This window comes from Centroberyx gerrardi, chromosome 14 (genome assembly GCF_048128805.1).
Source record: "Centroberyx gerrardi isolate f3 chromosome 14, fCenGer3.hap1.cur.20231027, whole genome shotgun sequence".
NCBI classification, from domain to species: domain Eukaryota; kingdom Metazoa; phylum Chordata; class Actinopteri; order Beryciformes; family Berycidae; genus Centroberyx; species Centroberyx gerrardi.
Window position 1 is genome coordinate 5442579 of NC_136010.1, and position 22878 is coordinate 5465456.

At 41.5% G+C, this 22878-nt stretch overlaps 1 protein-coding gene across 1 annotated transcript in view; it reads left to right on the forward strand.

Moving 5' to 3' along the window:
• The window catches only part of LOC139915994 (helicase ARIP4-like), a 50224-nt gene that overhangs the window by 18822 nt on the left and 8524 nt on the right, over positions 1-22878 (forward strand). The window contains exons 3-16 of the mRNA XM_071904775.2: positions 1784-1930; positions 2677-2891; positions 9924-10144; positions 11456-11638; positions 12884-13017; positions 14747-14943; positions 15809-16012; positions 16682-16820; positions 17872-18049; positions 18599-18817; positions 19370-19488; positions 19595-19719; positions 20804-20903; positions 21312-21517. Of these exons, the coding sequence (XP_071760876.2) occupies positions 1784-1930; positions 2677-2891; positions 9924-10144; positions 11456-11638; positions 12884-13017; positions 14747-14943; positions 15809-16012; positions 16682-16820; positions 17872-18049; positions 18599-18817; positions 19370-19488; positions 19595-19719; positions 20804-20903; positions 21312-21517 (2387 nt within the window). The remainder of the gene's footprint in view (positions 1-1783; positions 1931-2676; positions 2892-9923; positions 10145-11455; positions 11639-12883; positions 13018-14746; positions 14944-15808; positions 16013-16681; positions 16821-17871; positions 18050-18598; positions 18818-19369; positions 19489-19594; positions 19720-20803; positions 20904-21311; positions 21518-22878) is intronic.

Consider the following 22878-nt stretch of genomic DNA (forward strand, 5'->3'; position numbering starts at 1 on the left):
ATGTCCTGATTTGGCTTTTCAAGTTTATTGATAAACCTGAAAAATGGTCTTAGTGGAGAGTTCAGACATGACTGCCCACTTGCTTTCCAAGAGTGTTTACTGTGTTAGGAGCCTCGGGCATCAACAACATAAACCACAAGGATGTAACTTTGCAATATAGGAGCCATCAGTTCTCTAAGTTCATATATATATATATATATATATATAAAACAGTTGTATATCGTGGAAAAAGCTCCTCAGACTCCTAGTCTGACAAAAGGTTTGTTGGCATAAAAGTAAAGCACATTATGGGTTACTATTAAAGTTATGATTCATCGAAATTTTGTTTATAAAAAAGTTAGAAAATATGTTTTTTCTATTGACCAATACATTTTAGATGGCTACATTGTTTTGGAATAAAATCTATTGTATATTAATGCTATGACAGTTTTTTTTTTTAGGTTTTGAGCTTTTGTTTCAGCCTCAAAAAAAGGCCGTATGGCTAATATTAATGATGTTGTTTCTTATTGCCAAAGGCGATGTTGCTGTCGGAGGATTTAGTGCTGGTAGTTGAAGTTGATACACTTGCACTCAGTCACTACACACACACACACACACACACACACACACTTACATTCCATACGTGCATACCTAAGCATTATACATGCATGCTGACACAGATACACGCATTCATCATAAACTCATGAGTACAAAAACAAACTGTATGCACATCTGCAGCATGCACACACACACACACACACACACATACCAGCACACACTGCACGCTCACTGTACATGCAAACGTTTACATACTGTACATACACTCTCTGTGAACCGAGGAGCTGGAGGTTGAGTCTGACTCATCGCTTGGCAAACGGCAGCAGTCAGCCTTGAGATGAAAGGGATTACTACAATCCCCTGAGTACATTACTACTGAGGTGCAGAGCAAACTCACACACACTGCTATCTTAACGCCGACAGTGTTTATAATAAAATCCACATGGCGACAGGTTCTTGCTGGCTGGACAACAGAGGATCCTAAAGCTTCACCTCTCTCCTCTCCTCCCTCCCCTCTACCTTTTTATCCCTCCTTTCTCTTCCTCCCTTCTGATCTTTCTCCTCTTCTCTCTCATCCTTTGATCTTACTCTGATGTCAAAGAACCAAAGCATAATACTAATGGTATCTGTCAGGGATTATACTTAAGCAATAACATATGAGAGGGAGAGTGCTTGGCCTGCTGCCTCGTTCCTATCACCGCCAATACCCTCAATGTAGCGTAACCTCCAGTACGTTATCGCTAATAAATAGCATTTCTAACATTTTTACAGTATCAAAAAATATCCAAGATACAAGCTTCAGGTTCAATTTCTCATCTTAATTTCCCCTATTGCTAAGCAGCACAGTATAACATGATAGGAACTGAGTGAATAAGTTAAATGTAGACAAGGAGCAGTTATTCTGTTTGATTTCTAAGGTGCAAGTTTGCATATTGCTCTCTCTCGTCCAATCAGAATGAGCGGATGAAAGCAAATGTTGTGTAATTATCAAGGAATCACAACAGTGAGCCATTTATCTGTCCGTCTCTCTTTCTCTGCCACTCCTTCCTTCTCTTCTGCTCTCAAATGACTAAATTATTCCAGCTTTCTACTCAAAACCATCATATCGGATCAATAATATCATTTTCCTCTCTCTCTGTCTGTAGGAAGTTATTGAGGGAGCATCGGTCAGGGGCAGAGCCCAAAGGAGGACAGTACAGTTAATCATAGCTAATTAGTAATGTGATTTTGCTGTGTGTGTCTGTAGGAAGTTATTGAGGGAGCACCAGCTGGAGGCAGTGACCAAAGCGGCCCAGCAGGAGGAGCTGGAGAGGAGACGGCGTCTGGACCAGCAGAGAAAACAAGATTTCCCCGTCCCGCTGCTGCCTGAATACACAACTGGTGAGGGCAGGCACTCCCAATACACACAGACAGCCGTACATAACTCACAACCTCCAGTATCCCATCTAATGCTAATCTTAATCTAAACCTGTACCTTAACCTAATCCTAATTCTAACCCTAATCATAACCCATAGTCCAAACCCTAAACTAGCTCCTTGTAGAAGTGAGGAGTGGCCAAAATGTCCTCACTCTGAAGGTGTAAAACCCAAACTGGTCCTCACAAGGATAGAAGTACAGGAACACACACACACACGCCAATAAAATCCGGATTTGCTGTCACCATTGCTACCTTGATACAGGACTAAGGAAATGCACACACACACACACACACACACATAAAAGGAAACAGGACATAACATATCAGTGCTACCTGAATAAACAGCTAGAATTTTGACACTACACACACACACACACACACACACACACACACACACACACACACACACACACTCTGATGGTAGGAGTTTCATGCTCTAGAGATATTGGGTATTTTATCAGTTCAATAAGTTTTCTGCAGCAACATGTATTCCTGAGTTGACACTAACTAATAACTCTGTCTTCTTCTGCCCCCACCCTCCATCCACACCTCTTCTCCTTCCCCCTTCTCTCTTTTTCCCTCGCTGTTTCTTCCGTTTCAACTTTTCCAACCCTCTTTCTCTCCTTTCCTTCCTTCTTTCCCTCTCAATTACCCTCCTTTCTTCTTCCTCTTTCCTTCACTCTCTCTTCTCTTTCTTTTTTGCCACCTCTCTCTTACCCTCCTTCTCTTTCTTCCTCCCTCCCTCCCTCCCTCCAGGTGACGTGGCCCGGCACGTGTCATCATCATCATCATCATCGGCGTCGGCGTCGGCAGCGTCGCGGCAGGCAGAAGCGTCGGCCAGACGGGACGTGATCCGCCTGAACTCCGGCGGCTTCAGCGAGGACAGAAAGACGAACGTACCCACCTCCGCTACTGTAGCACACACACGCAAAACAGGTGAGACACACACACACACACACACACACACACACACACACTGCAAAAAATGTCCATCCTAACAAGCCATTTAGTCTCATATTCAGCCTTCAAATCTAATTTTTCATAAAATAAAAAGAAAAATAGTGCCAGTGAGGTGAGATAACTCCACTTGTTCCTAATGCAGCTTCACTTCTTTCAGGAATTCTCTAGAAATGAGTCAGAATAAGACAGATCACTGCACCGCTATCAAGAAGATGATATGGTGTTCAATCTGCCAGTGAAATTATCAAACCCCACTGGCAGATTTTTTCACTTGTTTTAAGAAAATTACGATTTTAGGACTCAATAATCGACTAAATGACTTGTTAAGATGGAGATTTCTACACACTGAAGACCCTGGCTCATCATAACAGAAACACACACACACACACACAAGCTCAGAGAGACATGACACAAATACTGTCTTACATCCATCGAGGCAGTGGTGCACAGGGCAACTCTTGGGGCAACCTAGATCAGCAACAGAGCTCAAGGAGTTGCCTCCATGTTGCCAAGGAGCCATCTGTATTTATTCATAATTCTCAGCTTACCACGCATGACTTGGCTTATGACCTGCAGTAGGAACAAGTAGGAACAAGCTAGAATACAACATGGATCACAACATATATGGCTGCAAAGGCTGCTGGCATTAATGATATCAAGGAAAAACATTGGTATTTAGTGCATGAATGTGAAGTATGATGCTACTGAACAAGAGCATGCTTAAATAAATGTAAAACAAATCTATTCATACCAAAAACAAAACAGGGCTCGTTCTCTGCACCCCCTCTCCAATCCAATAAATTTAACTCCACACTGTTGCATAATCACTCCTATGCTATTTCCACCTTATTAGACAGTGCAAAGTTCACAGCATAGCCATCTTACTTTATCTTTTATTCTGTCTGGAAAACAGTTTTTTCTTAAATCAAGTAGAAAAGTTGCTAGCAGGGTGAGATCATTTCGCCTGTTTGTGCTTCTTTCAGTCGAGTGACAAACGATTAAATTGCCTTATTGAACCTTGTGAAGATGACTTGATGAGACGTTTTTTTGTAGTTTTAACAGTGGAGAGTGAGAGGAAAGATAAAGAGAGAGAGAACACATGCAATAGAAGTCGTGATCCTCATTAAAACGCAGGATCTTGGGATTAAATGTTATGCCTCTTGGCTCCCGGGCCAGATTCTTTTTGATCTTAAGTTTTGATTTTAGTGATACACCTCAATATGTTCCCTACTATCAGAATACACCCACCTCGCTTGGTTTAGGTTTAATATTTTAGATAGAAACACTGGGAAAAACACAAGGAAAGAAATATAAATTGTGCAGGTGAGATGAAAGAAAAAAAAAATCTCACCCTAAAGGAGAAAGAGAAAGAACAACAGTGGTGGAGAAAGTCCTCAAATCATTTACTCAAGTAAAAGCAGCAATGCCATAATGGAAAAATACTTCATTAAAAGTAAAAGTTCTGCATTCAAAAGTTTACTTAAGTAAAAGTATAGAAGTATTAACAGTAAAATGTACTGAAGTACCAGAAGTAAAAGTCCTCATTCTTTCAGAGTGTTAAATGATTGAATTTAACCTGTAAGAAGTATTTTAATGTTGTCGGTCTAACTGCTCCATACACTGTTGGAGAGTTTAAACTCTAACAATGCAACATATTTTATGAGCTTATCGTATGTTTTGCATGAAAAACCTTATTCTGCAAAGTAACTAGTAACTCCAGCCGTCAGATAAATGTAGCGGAGGAAAAAGTACAAGATTTCCCTCTGAAATGTAGTGAAGGAAAAGTGTAAAGTCTCTCAAAATGGAAATACTCAAGTAAAGTGCCAGTACCTCAAAATAGTAAATGTAAATGTACTTAGTTACTTTCAATCTGATTATTCCCACGACGATTGAGCTTTTATTTTGAAGTGCAGGTGAGACGAGAGACCGGTTCCCCCGGCCCGACTCGAGCCCCTGACATTGCGATTACACGGTTCGCCTCTTGGCTCCGGGCCCAGATGCCCTTTGACCTTTTGGTTGTGTAAGTGGGCCAGTAGGTCAGATGTCTGCAGGTTATGTAAGGAGACGGCGACACCGAGCCGCATCGTTTATTTATGAGCCCAGCGTCCAGTTGGATGTTCTCAGCTGTCCGCAGCGCCGGCCAAAGCCTTACATAAGCCGGGTCTTAATTCTTCTGATGCTTTAAAGAGCATTGTGTGCGTGAGTTGAAGAGATGTTTTACTTTATGTGAGGAGTTTCATTCTGGATGTCAAACATTTGGAAAAAGTGACACGTACTCTTAGAAAATACTTTAGAGCACGGTGCAGCGCTCTGAAAATAGATCCAGAGCGCTCATTTTGCACTCTGGATCTATTTTAGAAATACAGAATGATGAATTTCAGGTAATTATGTATGAAGTACAGTTTTGGAAATGAACTTTCCTTTTACAACGTACTTCTCAAACTGACATCCTCAGACATTAGCTGATCCTGGAACAAATCTTCATGTCGTTTTTTTTGTTTCTGTCTCTCATTAGTAGAGCTGAACAATTAATTGAAAAACAATCGAAATCGCAATAAGAACTTAAGAGAGAGGAGCGTCCAAACTGGATTTCTGAACAAGGTGTTTTAGAGCTGCAGGTAATCTTTGGTCCATGAATTAAGTGCAATATTGGTGAAAACCTTTCATCACACTGAAAGATTTTTTAGCAAAATCACTTTTCTTTAAACAATTTTAAAGTTGTAAAAATATTTATGACAAGAAAAACTGGTGATGATATGAATCACAGTTTAAATTGCAAGCGCAATATACTGTCCGATAATTTTGTCAGTATGTTTCAGCCCTATACTCATCATAACTGCAAGCAACTAAATTGTTTTCAACCTTTCCAGCGAAGGTTTTCTGGGCAGATGAGATGTTTTTCTGCACCACCCTGCTCAACATTCATGCAGCTGCACACGTTCAAACCTCGCAGTGCGACCGCAGGCTTCTCCTGCCGGCCACCAAGCCGCTCCACTGGAGCAGCTGGAGGTTAAATAACTCGCCCAAAGGCTCCTCCGCTAGTCACTGAGGGAATGTGACACCAAAGCGAAATTCGGCTTTAACACGCAGCTCCAGTAGTCCGCCGGTGTCTGCTGAAAGCCTCACATCTTTAAAATATCAGATTAAGCAAAACAGCCTTAATAGCCTCATGACAGCCATGCGTTTATTCAATTATACACTCCGTTTCAAATCTCTTTCCTGAGCCCAAGGCTCTGGAAACTTGCTCAGCACATTTAAAGACCACATCAGCTTACATTTCCAGGAAAAATGGAAGATGAAAAGCTACGAAATTTGAGTGAAAGCAGCGATTCAGCAGACGTCTGGGCCTGCATGTGTAAAGCTTCTCAGAACAGGAGAGACGGCGTCGCTCGACGGGTTGAATAACAACGATAAAATTCAGCATCACGTCTCCAAAGATAGTTTAGTGTTGAAGACCTCTGCCTCTGGATCCACATACTCTACCAGCCAAAAGTTTGGACACACCTGATTGAATGTTCTATGTTTTTCATTATCTTAAACCCATTTTGATCTAAAGGTTTCTGCTTAAACGCTTGAAATTAGTTTCTTAGGCAAATATAAATAGTGAAGTTGATCCTATGTATGAATTTCTTTCCAAAGCCTTTGCCTTTCCATCAAGGCAAAGGGCAGCTACTTCTATATCTAAAATATAAGATAGTTTTATTTGTTTAACACTTTTTTGGTCACTGCATAATCCCATTTGTGTTATTTCATAGTTTTGATGTCTTTACTGTTATTCTAAAATGTGGAAAATAGTACAAAAAAAGAAAGATGTGGTGTGTCCAAACTTTTGCCTGGTAGTGTGTGATCCTGCTGGCCTCACATTAAATCCTACACTCCCCTCTCCTGAATTTCTCCTATTCTGCATCCATCCTACTGTCTCAGTAAAGAAAATATAAAGGAAGTTGACTTTCCATTTCAGATAAAAACTTGGCTATTAGTCACAGAGGCAAAGTGATGTTCAGTCAGTAGAAGATGTTCAATGCCTTTTTTTAATTCTTCGGTGGGTAAATGGACTCTACAGCATTTTGGGAAAAATTCAGACCCAATTAAGTCTCCCTGCACAAACTTAAAACAACCAAGATAAAAACCCCTTTAGTTTCTGTCGTGTGTGTGTGTGTGTGTGTGTGTGTGTGTGTGTGTGTGTCTAGGAGTGGAGGGAGTTGTTGTAGATTAGCTGGCATCAGCATCAGAATATTTAAAACCTCTACTGGGTACATCATGTACCGTTCCCTTATTAACCATGCACACACACACACGCGCACACGCGCACACACAGTCACTCAATCAGTCAAGGATAAACACACACATGTGCCACACACACACACACACACACACAGTCAAGGATAAACACACATACTCCTACACTGAGGGAGGAGACGGAAGCAAATCATAGACACACCTGCAGCACACACACACACACACACACACACACACACACACGCAAATGAGAGAGAGAGAGAGAGAGAGAGAAAATGACAGAGGTGGAACAAAGAACAATATGCAGATTTGGGAAGCTGAGGAAGAAAGAAAAAAGCGAGGGAGAGAAAACAAATGGAGGGAAGAGAGATGAAAGGAGAGAGAGAGTCTGTGGGCCAGATCAAAGTGGGTCTATGGAGCAATAAAGCTGGCTAATCCTGGTTATGAGCCAGGACACACACACACACACACACACACACACACACACACACACACACACACACACACACACACACACCACACCGCACACAGTGGCACAGTGACATTTCTAGTTGGGGTTGCATAACCAGTCTCCCCCTCCACTCTAATCCTACTTGTATAACCAGCCATTCACTACAGTTATATAAGCTCTCTCTCTCTCTCTCTCTCTCTCTCTCTCTCTCTCTCTCTCTCTCTCTCTCTCTCTCTCTCTCTCTCTCTCTCTCTCTGTCTACTGTCCACTAATTCCCTCATTCTCTTCCTATGTCTCTTGCTCTTTTTCTACTTCCCGTTTCCCCCTCTCTCTCTCTCTCTCTCTCTCTCTCTCTCACTTTTTCTGTCTGTCCACTATCATCTAACTCCCTCTCATTCTCTTCTTATGTCTCTTGCTCTTTTTCTACAACCATTTCCCTCTCTCTCTCTCTCTCTCTTACACACACACACACACACACACACACACACCACCTCCCAAGCAAACCGGCAGCACATGCTTGTATAACTTTTATCACTTGATACTGGTGACGTTGGCTCCGTTTTATAAGCGCTGGATTTCAGTGTTTGGCCTCTGCTCAGTCTGACGTCCGACAAGTTGAACTCATGATAAAGACATCGTTTACCTTGGAAAAAAAAAAAAAACTACAAATATGACGCACGATAAATATGTCAAGGCCAGTAACAATATTGTAGTAATTATTATTGTTATCATGCGAAAAGCTGCAGCACCCGTTTTGTCTTTTTCTCTTTTTTTTGTCATCTGGGATTAAAGTTTACACACTGTAAAAACTCATAGTGCAATTTAAGTGAAATCAACTCATCTTTATCCATTAACACAATGTATATAGATGTGTTTGTCAATTTCAACTTAAAAGTGCTAGTTATGAGCTTCATGACTTAAAATCACGAGTTCACATCTTGTGACTTAAAATTACGAGTTGAAAGAACATCTTATAAAACGTTCACTAAACTCAACACTGTTAGTTTATTAGCAGACTTCCCAGTATGCATTGCATTCGGTTTAACTCTCCAGAAACTCTTCCTTCTTCTGGTTTGAATGAAGTTACAGGATAGAGACTTGTTATGTATGTATGTTTGGTGAATCATAGGTCAATTTCTGATTAAAAAAAAAAAATAAATAAATAAAAAAAACATGACAAAATCTACTATCTATCTTATCTATGTATCTGGGAATTCACAATCAAGTAAGTTTCTCTCTGATGCACATGACATTTACAATCCACTACAAGTAAGTGTATTGCAGCTGCATACTATATGCTGAGCTGTGTATTAATCATGTGATACAAGAGGAACTCAAACTTAAACCTAGCAAACCTTGTGAAAAAATAAATAACGCTGGATTTCAGTTCATCAATTAATGCATTCAACTTGGAAACACGAATTAGCATGTCTAGACATTTGTTGATTGAACTTATTGTCTTAAGTTCACTCAGTTAGCTTTTCTACATTAGAACTAACTAAGGATCTTTGACCGAACTATTAAGTACTACTTCAGTCAACTCACAATTTTAAGGCAGCAAGGAAACTTATGTTTTTAAGTTGAACTGCCTTAATATTTTTTGCAGTGCAAGGTTCTTTGTCTGTTGAGTGTTTTTCACCCATTCAGATCTCTTTAATACAGTTTTTCATCATATAGTGTTATGTACTATAGGGTTAACTGATATACTGTGTGGGGCTGATATTGGCCTTTCACTGGAAAACCTGCAGTGACATTTTACTTTCGTTGCACATTTTATTTATTAATTTAATTGTTCAATTGTGTTTTTTGCAAGCCGATTCTTCACTTATGTGCATTAGCACCTGGGAACATAAATACCAGACTGCACCTTTAGAGCAAATAATGGAGTCAGTGCAGAAGAGGCAAAGCAGACTCAACCTGTACATGAAAACTTTGAATCCAAAGTAAGATATCCACCATTTAAAAAAAATACTTTTACAAAACCAAGCAAATTATGGTACTAGTTAATTTATGTGCTTAGGTGATGAAATTTGATGAATTTTACCAACTGGATCTGGAATATATATTGATATATATTGTTTTGGAAATGATATATTTCCAAATATGGCATATTTTGTAACCATTACCAAATATTCGAATAACTTTTTATCTAATATTTCTCCTTTACCCTCCCATTTCTCATCTCCTTCCTCGTTGCCTCCTCCTCTCTATTCCTTTCTTTCCTCCCTTCCTTCCCTCCTCTCTCCATTCCCTTCCTCCCTTCCTCTCTTCCTCTGTTCCTCTCCTTCTCTCCCTTCCTCCCTCTCTCCTCCCTCCAGATGTGATCGACCTGAGCTCGGGCGAGGACGAAGGCATCGTCCACATCGGCGGCGAGCCCACCAACGAGGAAGAGGAGAGCGAGCCGCGCGGCGCGCACGTCAACGACGCTCTCAACCAACCGGACGCCCAGGGCAGGGTTCTGGTCAACGTGAATCATCCAATCGCAGAGCAGGATATCTTCCTGTCGCCTCAGCTGGCTCGAGCCGTCAAACCTCACCAGGTATCACTGCTGAACATTTTACAAAATGTCTGTCCTCCTTTCTATCCAGCAAACATGTTGACATGAATTAGATGTCCACCAACGCTGAAAACCCTCGTAAATATACACTACCAGTCAAAAGTTTGGACACACCTGATTGAATGTTCTATGTTTTTCATTCTCTTAAAGCCATTTTGATCTAAAGGCTTCTGCTTAAATGCTTGAAATTCGTTTTTTAGACAAATAGAAATAGTGAAGTTGATCCTATGTATGAATTTCTTTCCAAAGCCTTTGCATTTCCATCAAGGCAAAGGGCAGCTACTTTAAAGAATCTAAAACATAAGATAGTTTTGATTTAACACTTTTTTTTGGTCACTGCATGATTCAGTTTGTGTTATTTCACAGTTTTGATGTCTTTATTATTATTCTAAAATGTGGAAAATTAAGAAAAATGTGATGTGTCCAAACTTTTGACTGGTAGTGTAGCACCAAAATGAAAGTTTAGGCAACATCTATAGCTGCTTTGCATCATTTTGGGACCTAAATCAGGGCCTAAATTGGAAAATTGTGACCTAAATATCTTATAGAATACCTAAATATTATCAAAATGGCAAAACAAAACCTGAATATTGGTTCAAAACTGTTGCTAAAGCTGTTTTTTTTTTTTTTGTATGATTTTTTTGCCGTAATGTGAAAATGTCATGCTCATGTTCCCTTCGTCAAATGCTTGCTGGATGTGAGCAACTTTCTGATTTCTTAACCTCTTATTTTAGTGAAGAAGCTCCTGCTGAGCGTGATCTTTTCCTGCAGTTTCTATGAGATATCACCTCTGCTTCTTCACCACCCACCTTCTCTCTTTTCTGCTCTCTCTTTCTCTCTCTCTCTCTCTATAACCTTTTCCTCTGCCTTCCCTCCCTCTCTCCCTGCCTCCTCCATCTTTCCCTCTTTACCGCCTCCCATTTTCTCTCTTTGTGTTGCTCTTTCTACCCTTTTTCCCTTCCTCTCCTCCCTATCTCTTCATTGCCTTTCTCTCTTGACCCCCTCATCCCTCCATCTCCACCTCTTTTCCTGGGCTTTCTGTTCGTCTCTCCCTGCCTCCTCCGTCCTAATTTCCTTCCCTCTCTTTCTTCCTTCACTTTCCCACCTCCTCGCTCTGTTTTCTTCTCGCCCTGCCTCCGTCTTTCACTCTTTGCGTCTCTCTTTCTACTCTTTCCTCTTCTCCCACTCTCTCTCTTTTTCCTCCTTGTCTTATCTCTTCATTGCCTCTCTCTCTCTCTCTCTCCTCCCTCCATCTCCACCTCTCTCCTCCTCCTCCTCCCTCCTCTTCCTCAGGTGGGCGGTATCCGGTTCCTGTATGATAACCTGGTGGAGTCGGTGGAGCGTTTCCGTGGCAGCAGCGGGTTCGGCTGCATCCTGGCCCACAGCATGGGGCTGGGCAAGACGCTGCAGGTCATCTCCTTCATCGACGTCCTGCTGCGACACACGCAGGCGCACACCGTGCTCGCCATCGTGCCCGTGAGTTTAATGTCACGCTCACACTCACTTCACCAGAAAGGCGCTATGTGGCGACCTAGCACTTCCCAGACCTAGGACTAATTATTTAAAATCTACAGTGTGCTATAGAGCCATATTTAACTGGAACAAGCTACCAGTATCCACCAGGCTGGCAAAGAATAATTACACTTTCAAAAAGGCACTCAAAAGTGAACTGATGAAACTGACCATATAAACTTTGATTTTATTTAATTGTTATAATTGTTATTATTTGTTCTATGTTTATATTTTTTTTCCCCACTGGATTTAGTTTAAATTAATTTGTTTCCTTTTATTATTATTATTGTTCTCGTAAGTATTCTCTTATCTTATTATTGATTATTTGTATTATATTGCTTTTTGTGAGGACCCCAGGAAGACTAGCTGTCATTAATTTGCCAGCTAATGGGGATCCTAATAAAACAATAATAAAACAATAATAAAACAATGTTGATTTTACTAGAGAAGTGAAGGAATGAGTGAAAAAAAATCGATTGAACCAAAGAAGGAATGAGTGAATGGATGAACAAACGAACTGCTCGGACACAAGCGCACGGCGTGTTCGCTGTCGTTCCCGTCGCTACCGTGTTTCTCAGGAAAGTGAATAAATGATTGAATAAATCCAAGATTAGGTGAATGATTGAATCAGAGAGCAAGAGAATGAATGAGTGAATGGATGGATGAATTAACTAAGTACTCAGACACAAGCACACAGCGATCTCGCTATCGTTCCCATAAGTATTGAATTTAATGAAGGTTTTCTTAGAGTTAGTAAGTTAAAAATTAATTTCTGAATTAATGACTTAGTGGAAAAGTGAATAAATTCATGATTTAATGAATCAATGAATCAACAATTGAATGAAGGAAGGAGAGAAGGAAGGAAGGGTTTACCATACTACCAATAATTGAATTTACTATAGTTTTTATCAGAAATGATTGAGTGAATGAATGAATGAATACTGAGGCACACACAGGCTCACACTGTGCTCACCATCATACTTATGATGTGAGCAGTGTAAACGATGAATGGACGAATGATTAAGTGAATGGAAAGGAAGGAGACGAGGAAGGATAAAAGACGAGAAGAGAAAGAATGAAAAAAGATGAGAGAAAATGAATCATCTCATGTTTTCAAGCAAGTTGCTGTCGGTTGCCTTAGATTTGAGGGTGAATCTTCGTCGTTTCATGTGTGTGTATCGTAGCTTAATATTTACTCTCTCTTCCCAGGTGAACACATTACAGAACTGGCTGGCGGAGTTCAACATGTGGGTCCCGCCCCCGGAGGCGTTGCCTCCAGACACCGACCCCGGCCTGGTGACGCCTCGCGCCTTCAAGGTCCACATCCTCAACGACGAGCACAAGTGAGTCACGGGAACGACAAGATTTTTAACCTCTTCACCTTTAAAACCCCAATCCTGCTTTGTTCATGTTTTGGAGTGATTGGATTGAAGGTATTTTTCTCTGTGATGTTAATTGAGCTTTTGATCCAAGTCTAACATACACTCTAAACAAACCTGTGTTTGTGGTTATGAAAGTTGAACAGAGCTTATTTGCCATGTAGAAACTCGTCAATAATCTATGAGGATATAGCTATCGGTTTCAATTATGTGACCAAACATCGTTTTTTCCTGTTTGGCTACTACATCTTCTTTAAGATGAGATGAGATTAACTGTATTGATCCCCAAGAGAAAATGGTGTAACAACAAAAGGATTCAAAGATGTTTGTGTCCTGCAGCGCTCATTTTCTCTCTCTCTCTCTCTCTCTCTCTCTCTCTCACTCACACACACACACACACACACACACACACACACACACACACACACACACACGCAAAAAAAAAAAAGGGTCATGACACTTTACTTTATAGCCGTCCCATGAGATTGGCAGAAAAAATATTTGTGCAAAGCTTCAAAAGAGTAGCAGTCAAGAGATTTTTCTACTCGCTCTCTTAAAAAAAAAAAAAGACTGGCAGGAACCTTCTGACCGCCTCTACACTTCATCCCCATCTGTCTCTTCCTCTCCTCCGCTCATCCCTCTCTCCTCTCTCTGTCATCCTCTCTCTGGACAGCTGCCTGTTTTTGGAAAGATTTTCTTATTTGCTTGTGTGTCTGGGATTAAGGAGGAAGGAAAGAGAGGGATTAGCATGTCTTCCCATGTGACAGCTTTGTCTTAAAATGACACAGTAACCTCATTCTCTCTCTCCGTTCAATTCAAAATGTCTTATTGGCATGACTGCTAAAAGATTAACAGAATTGCCAAAGCAGTTATTTACAGTGCTAAAACGACACTTTAAAAACGATTAAGCTATTCATTTTGTAATAACTGACAGTGTTTGGTTAGTTTGCAGTATTTACTGATAATTTATATTATATTTGAGATTGTTTACAATATTTAGTGATAGTTTTAATCTTGTCTCTGGTGTTTCCTTAGTTTTACTGTGTCCTATCAAGTTTCCTTTATAGCTTTATTATTAGTGTGTGAAGCGCTTTGTGTTACATTTGTTTGTATGAAAAGTGCTATACAAATAAAGTTTGATTGATTGAGATATTTGACATTAGCTTATAATTAACTCTTTATCCTCTTTCTTTCTCTCTAATATGAGATGATCTGACAAACTGTTCTCACAAATATCTTTTCTACTCTTGCAACTCTCTGCTATTATCTGCTGTTATTCCTATATTTTTTACAATTCCACTTAAAGGTGCTATACATCGCATTTTAACATCAATAAATCATTACCACATTAATTTTGAGACATTGTTATAATTACTGTAAACAAATGAGATCATCGGTGAGAAGTCCGTCAGCCTCTATCGGCCTCTACTCTGCATCCTCCATAGTTTCTCCACCTGGTGGATCAGGAGGGAAATCTGCTGGATCGCTTTACGGCACAAAACAGGAAGAGGTTCTGTTCTTCCAGAGCAAACGGAGCTACAGCTTTCAGAGTTTTCTGGCAGCAGATGGTGGAAGGAGAGGAAGGAAGATGGAAAAATTAGGAAAATCAGGAAAGGGGGATCCTAAAAGTTTCATCTTATCTTACGTTATCCTCCCCCTCCCTCCCTCCCTCCCTCCCTCCCTCCCTCTCCAGGACCACGGCGACCAGGGCGAAGGTGGTGGAGGACTGGGCGCAGGACGGAGGCGTGCTGCTGATGGGGTACGAGATGTACCGCCTCCTGTCGCTGAAGAAGAGCTTCGTGGCCGGGAGGAAGAAGAAGAGCAAGAAAACAGCGGGACCCGTCGTCATCGACCTGGACGAAGAGGACAGGCAGCAGGAACTGCTCAAAGGTGAGAGAGAGAGAGAGAGAGAGAGGGAGTTGAAAAAGAAAGTGAGGGGGAGAGACTGAGACAGAAGAGAGGTTAGAGGGCGAGAGAGAGGGAGGAGGTAAAGTTAGAGAGGGAGAGTGAGGGAAAGGGATGAGGGGATAAGGAGGAAGGGAAAGAGGAAGCGGAGGGGGGGAGGAGAAATGGAAACGGATGCAAAGGGAAGGAAGAGGGCGAGGGAGGAGTTAAGGGAGAGAGAGACGGAGGGTAAAGAGAAGACGAGAGAAAGAGGGGGAGGGAAAGATGGAGTGAGGAAGTGGAGGAGAGAAAGGGAAGAATGAAAGAGGGAGATAAGGTGGGGAGAGAGTTTGTGGAGGGGAGGGAGAAAAAGAGGAGGGATGGAGAGAGAGGGAGATGAAGCAATAGAGGTAAGAAAAAGGGTGAAACAGTTTGAGATATTGGTGGACAGAGGAATTGGAGGGGAGGGAGCAAAAGAGGAGAAGGGAGAGAGAGGAGAGAGAGACAGAGGAATAGAATGGCGAGAAAGGGGTGAAAGAGGGAGGCATGGGGGAGAGAGGAAGAGGAGAGATGGGAAAGAGGGGGAGAGAGGTTGAAGACTTAAACAAAGATGACCAGCAACAGAAACTGTTGAAGAGGGATGTAAAATGTTGAAAACAGTGAAAATATGAGAAAGATGTAAGAGCGCTGGTATAGAAAAATCTGAGAAAAAGGGAAAGGAAAATTAAACAGAAGTAGAATAAAAGTAGATATTGACTATATCTGAGATGACTTGGGAGATGAGTTTCTCTATTGAAACAGACTATGAAATAAGACAGTGAGCTGAACTTTAACTTCTAACTGGGTGATAATAACCCGCCCCCCTCTCCAGGTATTGAGCGGGCCTTGGCGCGGCCCGGTCCGGACGTGGTGATCTGCGACGAGGGCCATCGCATCAAGAACTGCCACGCCAGCACGTCCCAGGCCCTGAAGAACATCCGCACCCGCCGCCGCGTCGTCCTGACCGGGTACCCGCTGCAGAACAACCTCATCGAGTACTGGTGCATGGTCGACTTCGTCCGCCCGGACTTCCTAGGTACGAGCCTTTTATTATCACTTGCTTTGATTTGTTTCAAAAAAGTTGGCAGGTCTTCTTTAACAACGAGAAGGGAAAAACACTGCATTATATTTATCTATCGCTCCTTTTGAAGCTTCCCCTTTACCTCACATCTCTACTGTCTTTTAAATCCAACAATTATAGTCCAGACCACAGGAGTGATTTGTTTTAAATGAGTTACGAGGTTTTCGAGTGACTTAAATTGAAGGATTACATGCTCCTCTCTGGGTTGAGAAACTTCTACAACCCCTTGGACATATGAAAGCCTTTCAAAACCAATTGTATAAACTCAGAAATGCATGTTGGTCCATCTGAATCTGTTCTTGAAAGGTTTAGGAGATACAAGCTCTTCACCCAACAGCGACGAAATTCTGATCTCTGAACTATCAGAACAGAAAATGTCTTGTCCTCCTCAATAATTTTAAAGCAATTAATTAACGTGGAACTGAAATGTACTTATGTATTTTCTTTGTGAGTTTTATGGATGTTTCTTGCTCTCGGGTCTTTAAAAGAGATCTGGAACTCAAATAAACTACCCGAGTAAATAAAGAATAAATTAAGAAAAAATGCAAATATTAATCGATCAATATTGACTTACTAAATATTGTGTCGTTCTTCTAATCAGTTATACGTCTTTATGTGTTTCAGGTACGCGTCAGGAGTTCAGCAACATGTTTGAGCGTCCCATCCTGAACGGTCAGTGTGTGGACAGCACGCCGCAGGACGTCCAGCTGATGAGGTACAGGAGCCACGTCCTGCACAGCCTGCTGGAGGGCTTCGTCCAGAGGTGAGACCTGGGAAACAATTTGGTGTCTCCTAAAAGTTTAATGGGCAATAAGTACGTTTTTACTTTTCAAATAGTGACACGCACATCCAAGCACATCTGTTGCAGGACAAAGATAATTCCTGTAAAACTCAAAATAGAAGTCCGCCCACAGGAATATGCTCCACCAGGATTTATTCCAAGCAAACAACATTTCGACTGGAATTGGTCTTCATCAGGTGTCATTGATTACTAGCCACAATGCCAAAATGGGTTCAGTACACCATATGAATACCCATTTTAAGAAGAATACCCATGTGCAAAACCACAATTTCCACAGAATTAATTTAGAAAACTTGAGAAAAACAAGAAAACTGTTAAAAACACTGGTTTTGTTACATGATTCTTTTCAAATGTCCAACATGGTTTTTTGGGGGGGTTTTTTTCAAACATGATTTCTTCAATTTTCAAACATTATTTCTCAAATCTCAGACATGATTACGCAAACATGATAGGAAAGAGCGTCATATGCTAACAAACAGGGGTCGACCAAGAAAAAGTCAAGCGCTTTTTACGAGAAATCTCTCAGATCAGTCGGTCAGTGTCTATAGTTCATAACTTACTGAAGAAGGGGAAAACCAGACATGCCTAATTATTTTTACTGGCCCACATCTTAAAATGACCATAAACGATTTGTGGGGGGTTGATAGGAGTTTTTTCAAAACTTTCCTGGCAAAAAATCCCCGCCCGTTGGCATTTCAAGACACTCCCCATCTCTCACTGACAACAGATAGAATCTGTCAGATTTCAGATTTCATTTATTTTGCCTTTTTACAGGAATTTGCCTTGCAAGAGCATTGAGTCAAACATTTACAGACATTTAACAACGATAACATTTAAGACATCAAAGAACATAAACCACACAACAGGAATGACAGTGTAACATTTCAACATACAGGCAAGCTAAGTGCAGCAGGTTAGGGTCGTGATCATGGTGCAGAGTCACCCACTGACAGCAGTAGATACATGTCACGCTCTAGTCTAACCTCTCATGTTTGACGTGTCTTCGCTCCAGACGGGGCCACGACGTCCTGAGGGACCAGCTGCCCTCGAAGGAGGAGCATGTGCTCCTGGTGCGTCTGTCCCCCCTGCAGAGGGCGCTCTACACCGAGTTCATGACCCGCTTCAGAGAGGCGGGAAACACCGGCTGGCTCAGCCTCAACCCGCTCAAGGCCTTCTGCGTCTGCTGCAAGGTGTGTGTGTGTGTGTGTGTAACTTCACCTGTATGTTCGTAAGGATGTGTGTGTAACTTCACCTGTGTGTTAACAAGGATGCAATAAGAATTTGTTATAGTATTCTTCAAACTGAGTGTTGGTACTGCGTTGGAGATATAGTTTTAAATAGTTGTTTTTAGTATCGTTTTTTACTTGCACACACTTTTTATTTATGCTCATACTATTTCATGTAAAGTGTTATGAGTATCTTGAAAAGCACTATATGAATAAAATGTATTATTATTCTTATTATTCATAATAAGAAGAAGGAAAAACGGGTCTCCGAATTATTTTTGAGAAATCATTATCAAAGATGGCTTGCTGTTACCAAAGCCTTCCATTGTCCCTGCTATAGAAATTAGGCAACATTTTAAAGGAAATAATAAAAACAGGGTGAATTTTCCATGTTGCATGTCGACTATAAACTGCAAAATTTAGGTTTGAGATGAGGATTTCTTCTGTCTTTCACTGTCCTCTTGCACTATATGTGATCATGCCGATCGATCGATATCTCGTGTCTCTCTGCAGATCTGGAACCACCCGGACGTCCTGTACGAGGCCTTACAGAAGGAGAACCTGGCCAACGAGCAGGACCTGGACCTGGATGACATCACTTCCACAGGCCCCGCCCGCTGCCCGACGGCACCCAATCAGAAGTCCAAGCCCCTGGAGAATCCCAACCCCATCGGTGGGCTGAGTCTCAACCAGCTGCAGGAGAAAGCCAACCAGGTCATCACCTACGAATGGGTACGTTGAATTTCTCGCATCCATTGGGGCTTTCAAAGTGTGAAGTTGCTTTAATTTTGTTGCTGAGCAATATTAGACAAAATTCTGCTTAATGGTTAGACTTGTATTTGTTGCCTGGCAGCGAAACCTTCTTGGGGATGCTGTCAGGAAGCAGTGGAAGCTATACGGGGACTGGAGTGTTTTCAGTGATATAGCTCATTATATATATACTGTATATAGACGGCTCTGCACATGCTCAGTACTGCATGGTGCGCTCGTTAAGACATCCTGGAGTGGCCAGCCCAAGACTTTACTGTCAGTACACTTTTCACTTAATAGCAAGAATCATGTAGTAGATCCAGATCCAGGGTGAATGGTTGGAGCTGTATCAATGTGAAGCAGCGCGTTTAAAAAAAGATTTTAAAAAAAGTTTTGGTCTGTTTTTAACCCTTTTAACCCTAGCACTCATTCTGCTCTGATCAGCTAAGCGCCTAAAATATTATGAATGTAATGTATGATGAAGCGAGGCCTTTGTCCTGTGATGGACTGAGTTTTTTAATCTTCTCTCTCCAGGCGAAGGACATCATGTGCGACTATAAGGCCGGCATGCTGGAGAACTCGGCGAAGATGGTGCTGCTGTTCCACCTGATAGAGGAGAGCGTGAGGAAGGGAGACAAGCTGCTGGTCTTCAGGTAAACACCGAATTGGATCTCTTAAGTTTATTCATTCATTTCTTTTGATTCTACTTTCTTGAACGTCATGGAATCTCTAATTTCCCTTTCTGTCTCCGCCCTGCAGTCAGAGTCTGTCGACGCTGACGGTGATCGAGGAGTTCCTGGCTAAGAGGCCGGTGCCTCCCTCGCCCAAAACCTCCGGCCGAGACGCAGCCAACCAGAACTGGGTCCGCAACCTCAACTACTACAGTAAGTGATCATCTGTGGTAGGTTTGTGTTCCTGGTTTTGACGGAAACACACTGAATGTCCAAAATAGTGGGAATGACTGACCAAGGGAATCCAGGTGAACGCTATGAATATTCATTGACTTCACCTTTTAAATCCACTTCAGTCATGAAGTGGAGATAAATTAAAGCATTGGGAAATTGAAATATATTGCACAAAAGAGTGCAATTCAATGCTGGGAAGATGGTCTGAATGTTCTGTACAGTTTCTGTATAGTTAAATGAGGTAAAACCACAATATATCTGCCCACTGTGTTAAATTAATGTTACATTTTGATCTGACTGAGTCTGAATCTGATAGATTGTTTAAATTTTAGAACAATCATAAGCAGAAACTGTATGCCATGTGTCCAGGATGCTTACACTGTCCTGTGGTGTTGCTCCTCTCATTGACTTACATTGACTACTGCCATCTGCTGGCGACTCTTGATAACAAAGACAAAGTGAGACAAAGTGGTTTATGGTTCTAAGTAGGCAAAGAATTGCAGAATTTACAGTAAGGTGTGTCATGAATTTCATATGTACTTGAAGAATTATGTTGCAAAACATGGTATGTATCCATTTTGAGGAAAAAAATGGTTAGTTGATCAGTCAGTATCTCAAGAGAAGATACAGTCTGTAAAAGTGCAATTGTTTTATTAATCAAGTACAAGTGCAAGTAAGTTTTTCTTTTCTAAGAATAGGTTTTGCTGTTTTGAATCGAGAATTGAGTCTGGAACTATTCAGTTGTAACTTGTCCCATTTAGACAACATTTTACACATTCCTGCTTTATTGAGTAGGATTCAGATCACATGTAACAGAATCAAACCCTCAGTGTCTCAGAGTAAAGCACATAGTCAGGCAGGGCTTTTATTTTACAAGATACCCCAATACTCTATCCTTGATTTTACATTTATATATGAGAGCAGGTAGGGGTTCAGTGTCTTGCTCATGGACACTTCAGCAGGACATGTGGCTGTAGGTGGAGACACTCAGGGGTGGAACCTGTGCCCTGTTGGTTACGGGACGTCCTAATTAACACTGTGTTGGTTGTGTGGTGTGTTAAAGGACTAGATGGGAGCACAACTGCTTCGGAGAGAGAGAGACTCATCAACCAGTTCAATGATCCCTCCAACACCTCGGCATGGGTCTTCCTGCTGTCTACCAGGTAACACACACACACACACACACACACACACACTCATACAGACAAACACACATTTCACCCACATACACGTCTCTCTGTTCCTCAGGGTTTGATGTCTGGCTCTGAGCCAGATTAGGAACAAAAGTTAAAAATATATATATATACTCTACCATGGACAGAAAGTCAGACTTTATTCTTACTCTCTATTCTGACATTTATCACACGCACACACACACACACACACACAAATTCAAAAAAAAGTTTTGCTGTTGTCTAGTGTTCACCTGTAAAGTACATTGCAACAATTCTGCCAGTAGAGGCTGCAAATCCTCGTTTAGTTTAGGGGAATTATATAAACGTCTCAACATTAACGTGGAAACGATTTATTGAAATAACCATAACTCGATCCCTCACCTGCCCGGCACTCAGGGCCGGCTGTCTGGGTGTGAACCTGATCGGGGCGAACCGGGTGGTGGTGTTCGACGCCTCCTGGAACCCGTGCCACGACGCCCAGGCCGTGTGCCGCGTCTACCGCTACGGCCAGAGGAAGCCCTGCCACATCTACCGCCTGGTGTGCGACTTCACCCTGGAGAAGAAGATCTACGACCGCCAGATCTCCAAGCAGGGCATGTCCGGTGAGTGGAGGAGGAACAGCGTCTGCCTGCGATCAAATATCGATAAATTATGATTACAAGGTCGTAGGAATATGAAAACGCAACAGTATCTTGAGCCTTTTAACCACAACTTGTTTTTATTAGACATACACTAACCCAGTGGTTCTCAACATGGGGTCTGGGGACCACCAGGGGTCCTTGAGGGGGTTCCAGGGGGTCCCCAGCAAACTGATGAATTGTTAAACTTCACCATTATTTCATTTACAAGAAGTGAACACAATTAGACAATGCAGAAGAATGACTATTTTGATCATAGTTTCTCTGTTATCTCTACCTGCAATACAGATAGTCATGGGATTCTGGACAAAATCATATCTGACAATAAAAATATTCTCAGATTTGGGTCCGAGAGACAAAATCTCATCAAATGGGGGTCCGTGGCTCTAATGTGGACTAAATTAAGGTCTTTGATATGAAAAAGGTTGAGAATCACTGCACTAACCAGCTGTGGTTGAAACGTCGCTGAATAAACCACCAAGGAAGAATTAATCCAATGTGCAGCGGTGGAAAGAGAACTAGAATTTCCTACTCAAGTAGAAAGTACTGTTACTTTGCTGATATTGTGCTTAAGTAGAAGTATAACTACTGGTAAAATCTACTTGAAGTACAAGTAAAACGTGTCTCATTTCAAATGTCCTCAGAGTAAAAAGTGACTGAGTTACTTTTTAGAAAAGCGAACATTTGAGAGAACTGTCTCCCTGAATTTTTCATTATATTAGAAAGTGAGGAGTCAAAAATTAAGGGGGTTTCGATGGGGTCTCCTCCGTTAATGACTCCATTAACTAAGGGGATTTTGCATGAATTAAGGGATGAATTAATGTAAATGAATGTAAATGTAAGGTTGCTTTAAGGGATTAGTGGTTCGTAAAATTCACTATTTAATGTGTACTTTAAGCGTTTTTTACACATGATGAATACACACTGAAAATCAACACACTACCTCCAACTGACAAGTCTGTCACACATCAGTCGGGTGTCTGACACCTTTAAAAACCCCACGCAGGCTTCTTCTCCTCTGTGAACACCCGTCCAAATAACCAGCTCTGTGTTGAAGTAGAGATCTTCTGCCGAGAGGCTTGAGTACGACACAGTAAACTGTCCTCAGGTGTTTTACTGTAAGTTTTGACTGGTGAGACGGACACATTGAGGCCGCTGATGTTTCAGAGAGCTGTCGCAATTCAGCCGGGACGTTTTAGTCGATATGTTGTCAGGTGTAGCCTCTGTTCTTTTGCTCCAAAAGGAGTTTGGCATATTGGGAGGAACACGTTTGTACATTGAAAGTATTCAGTTCATGTGTAGTGTCAGTGCGTTCACATGGGCAT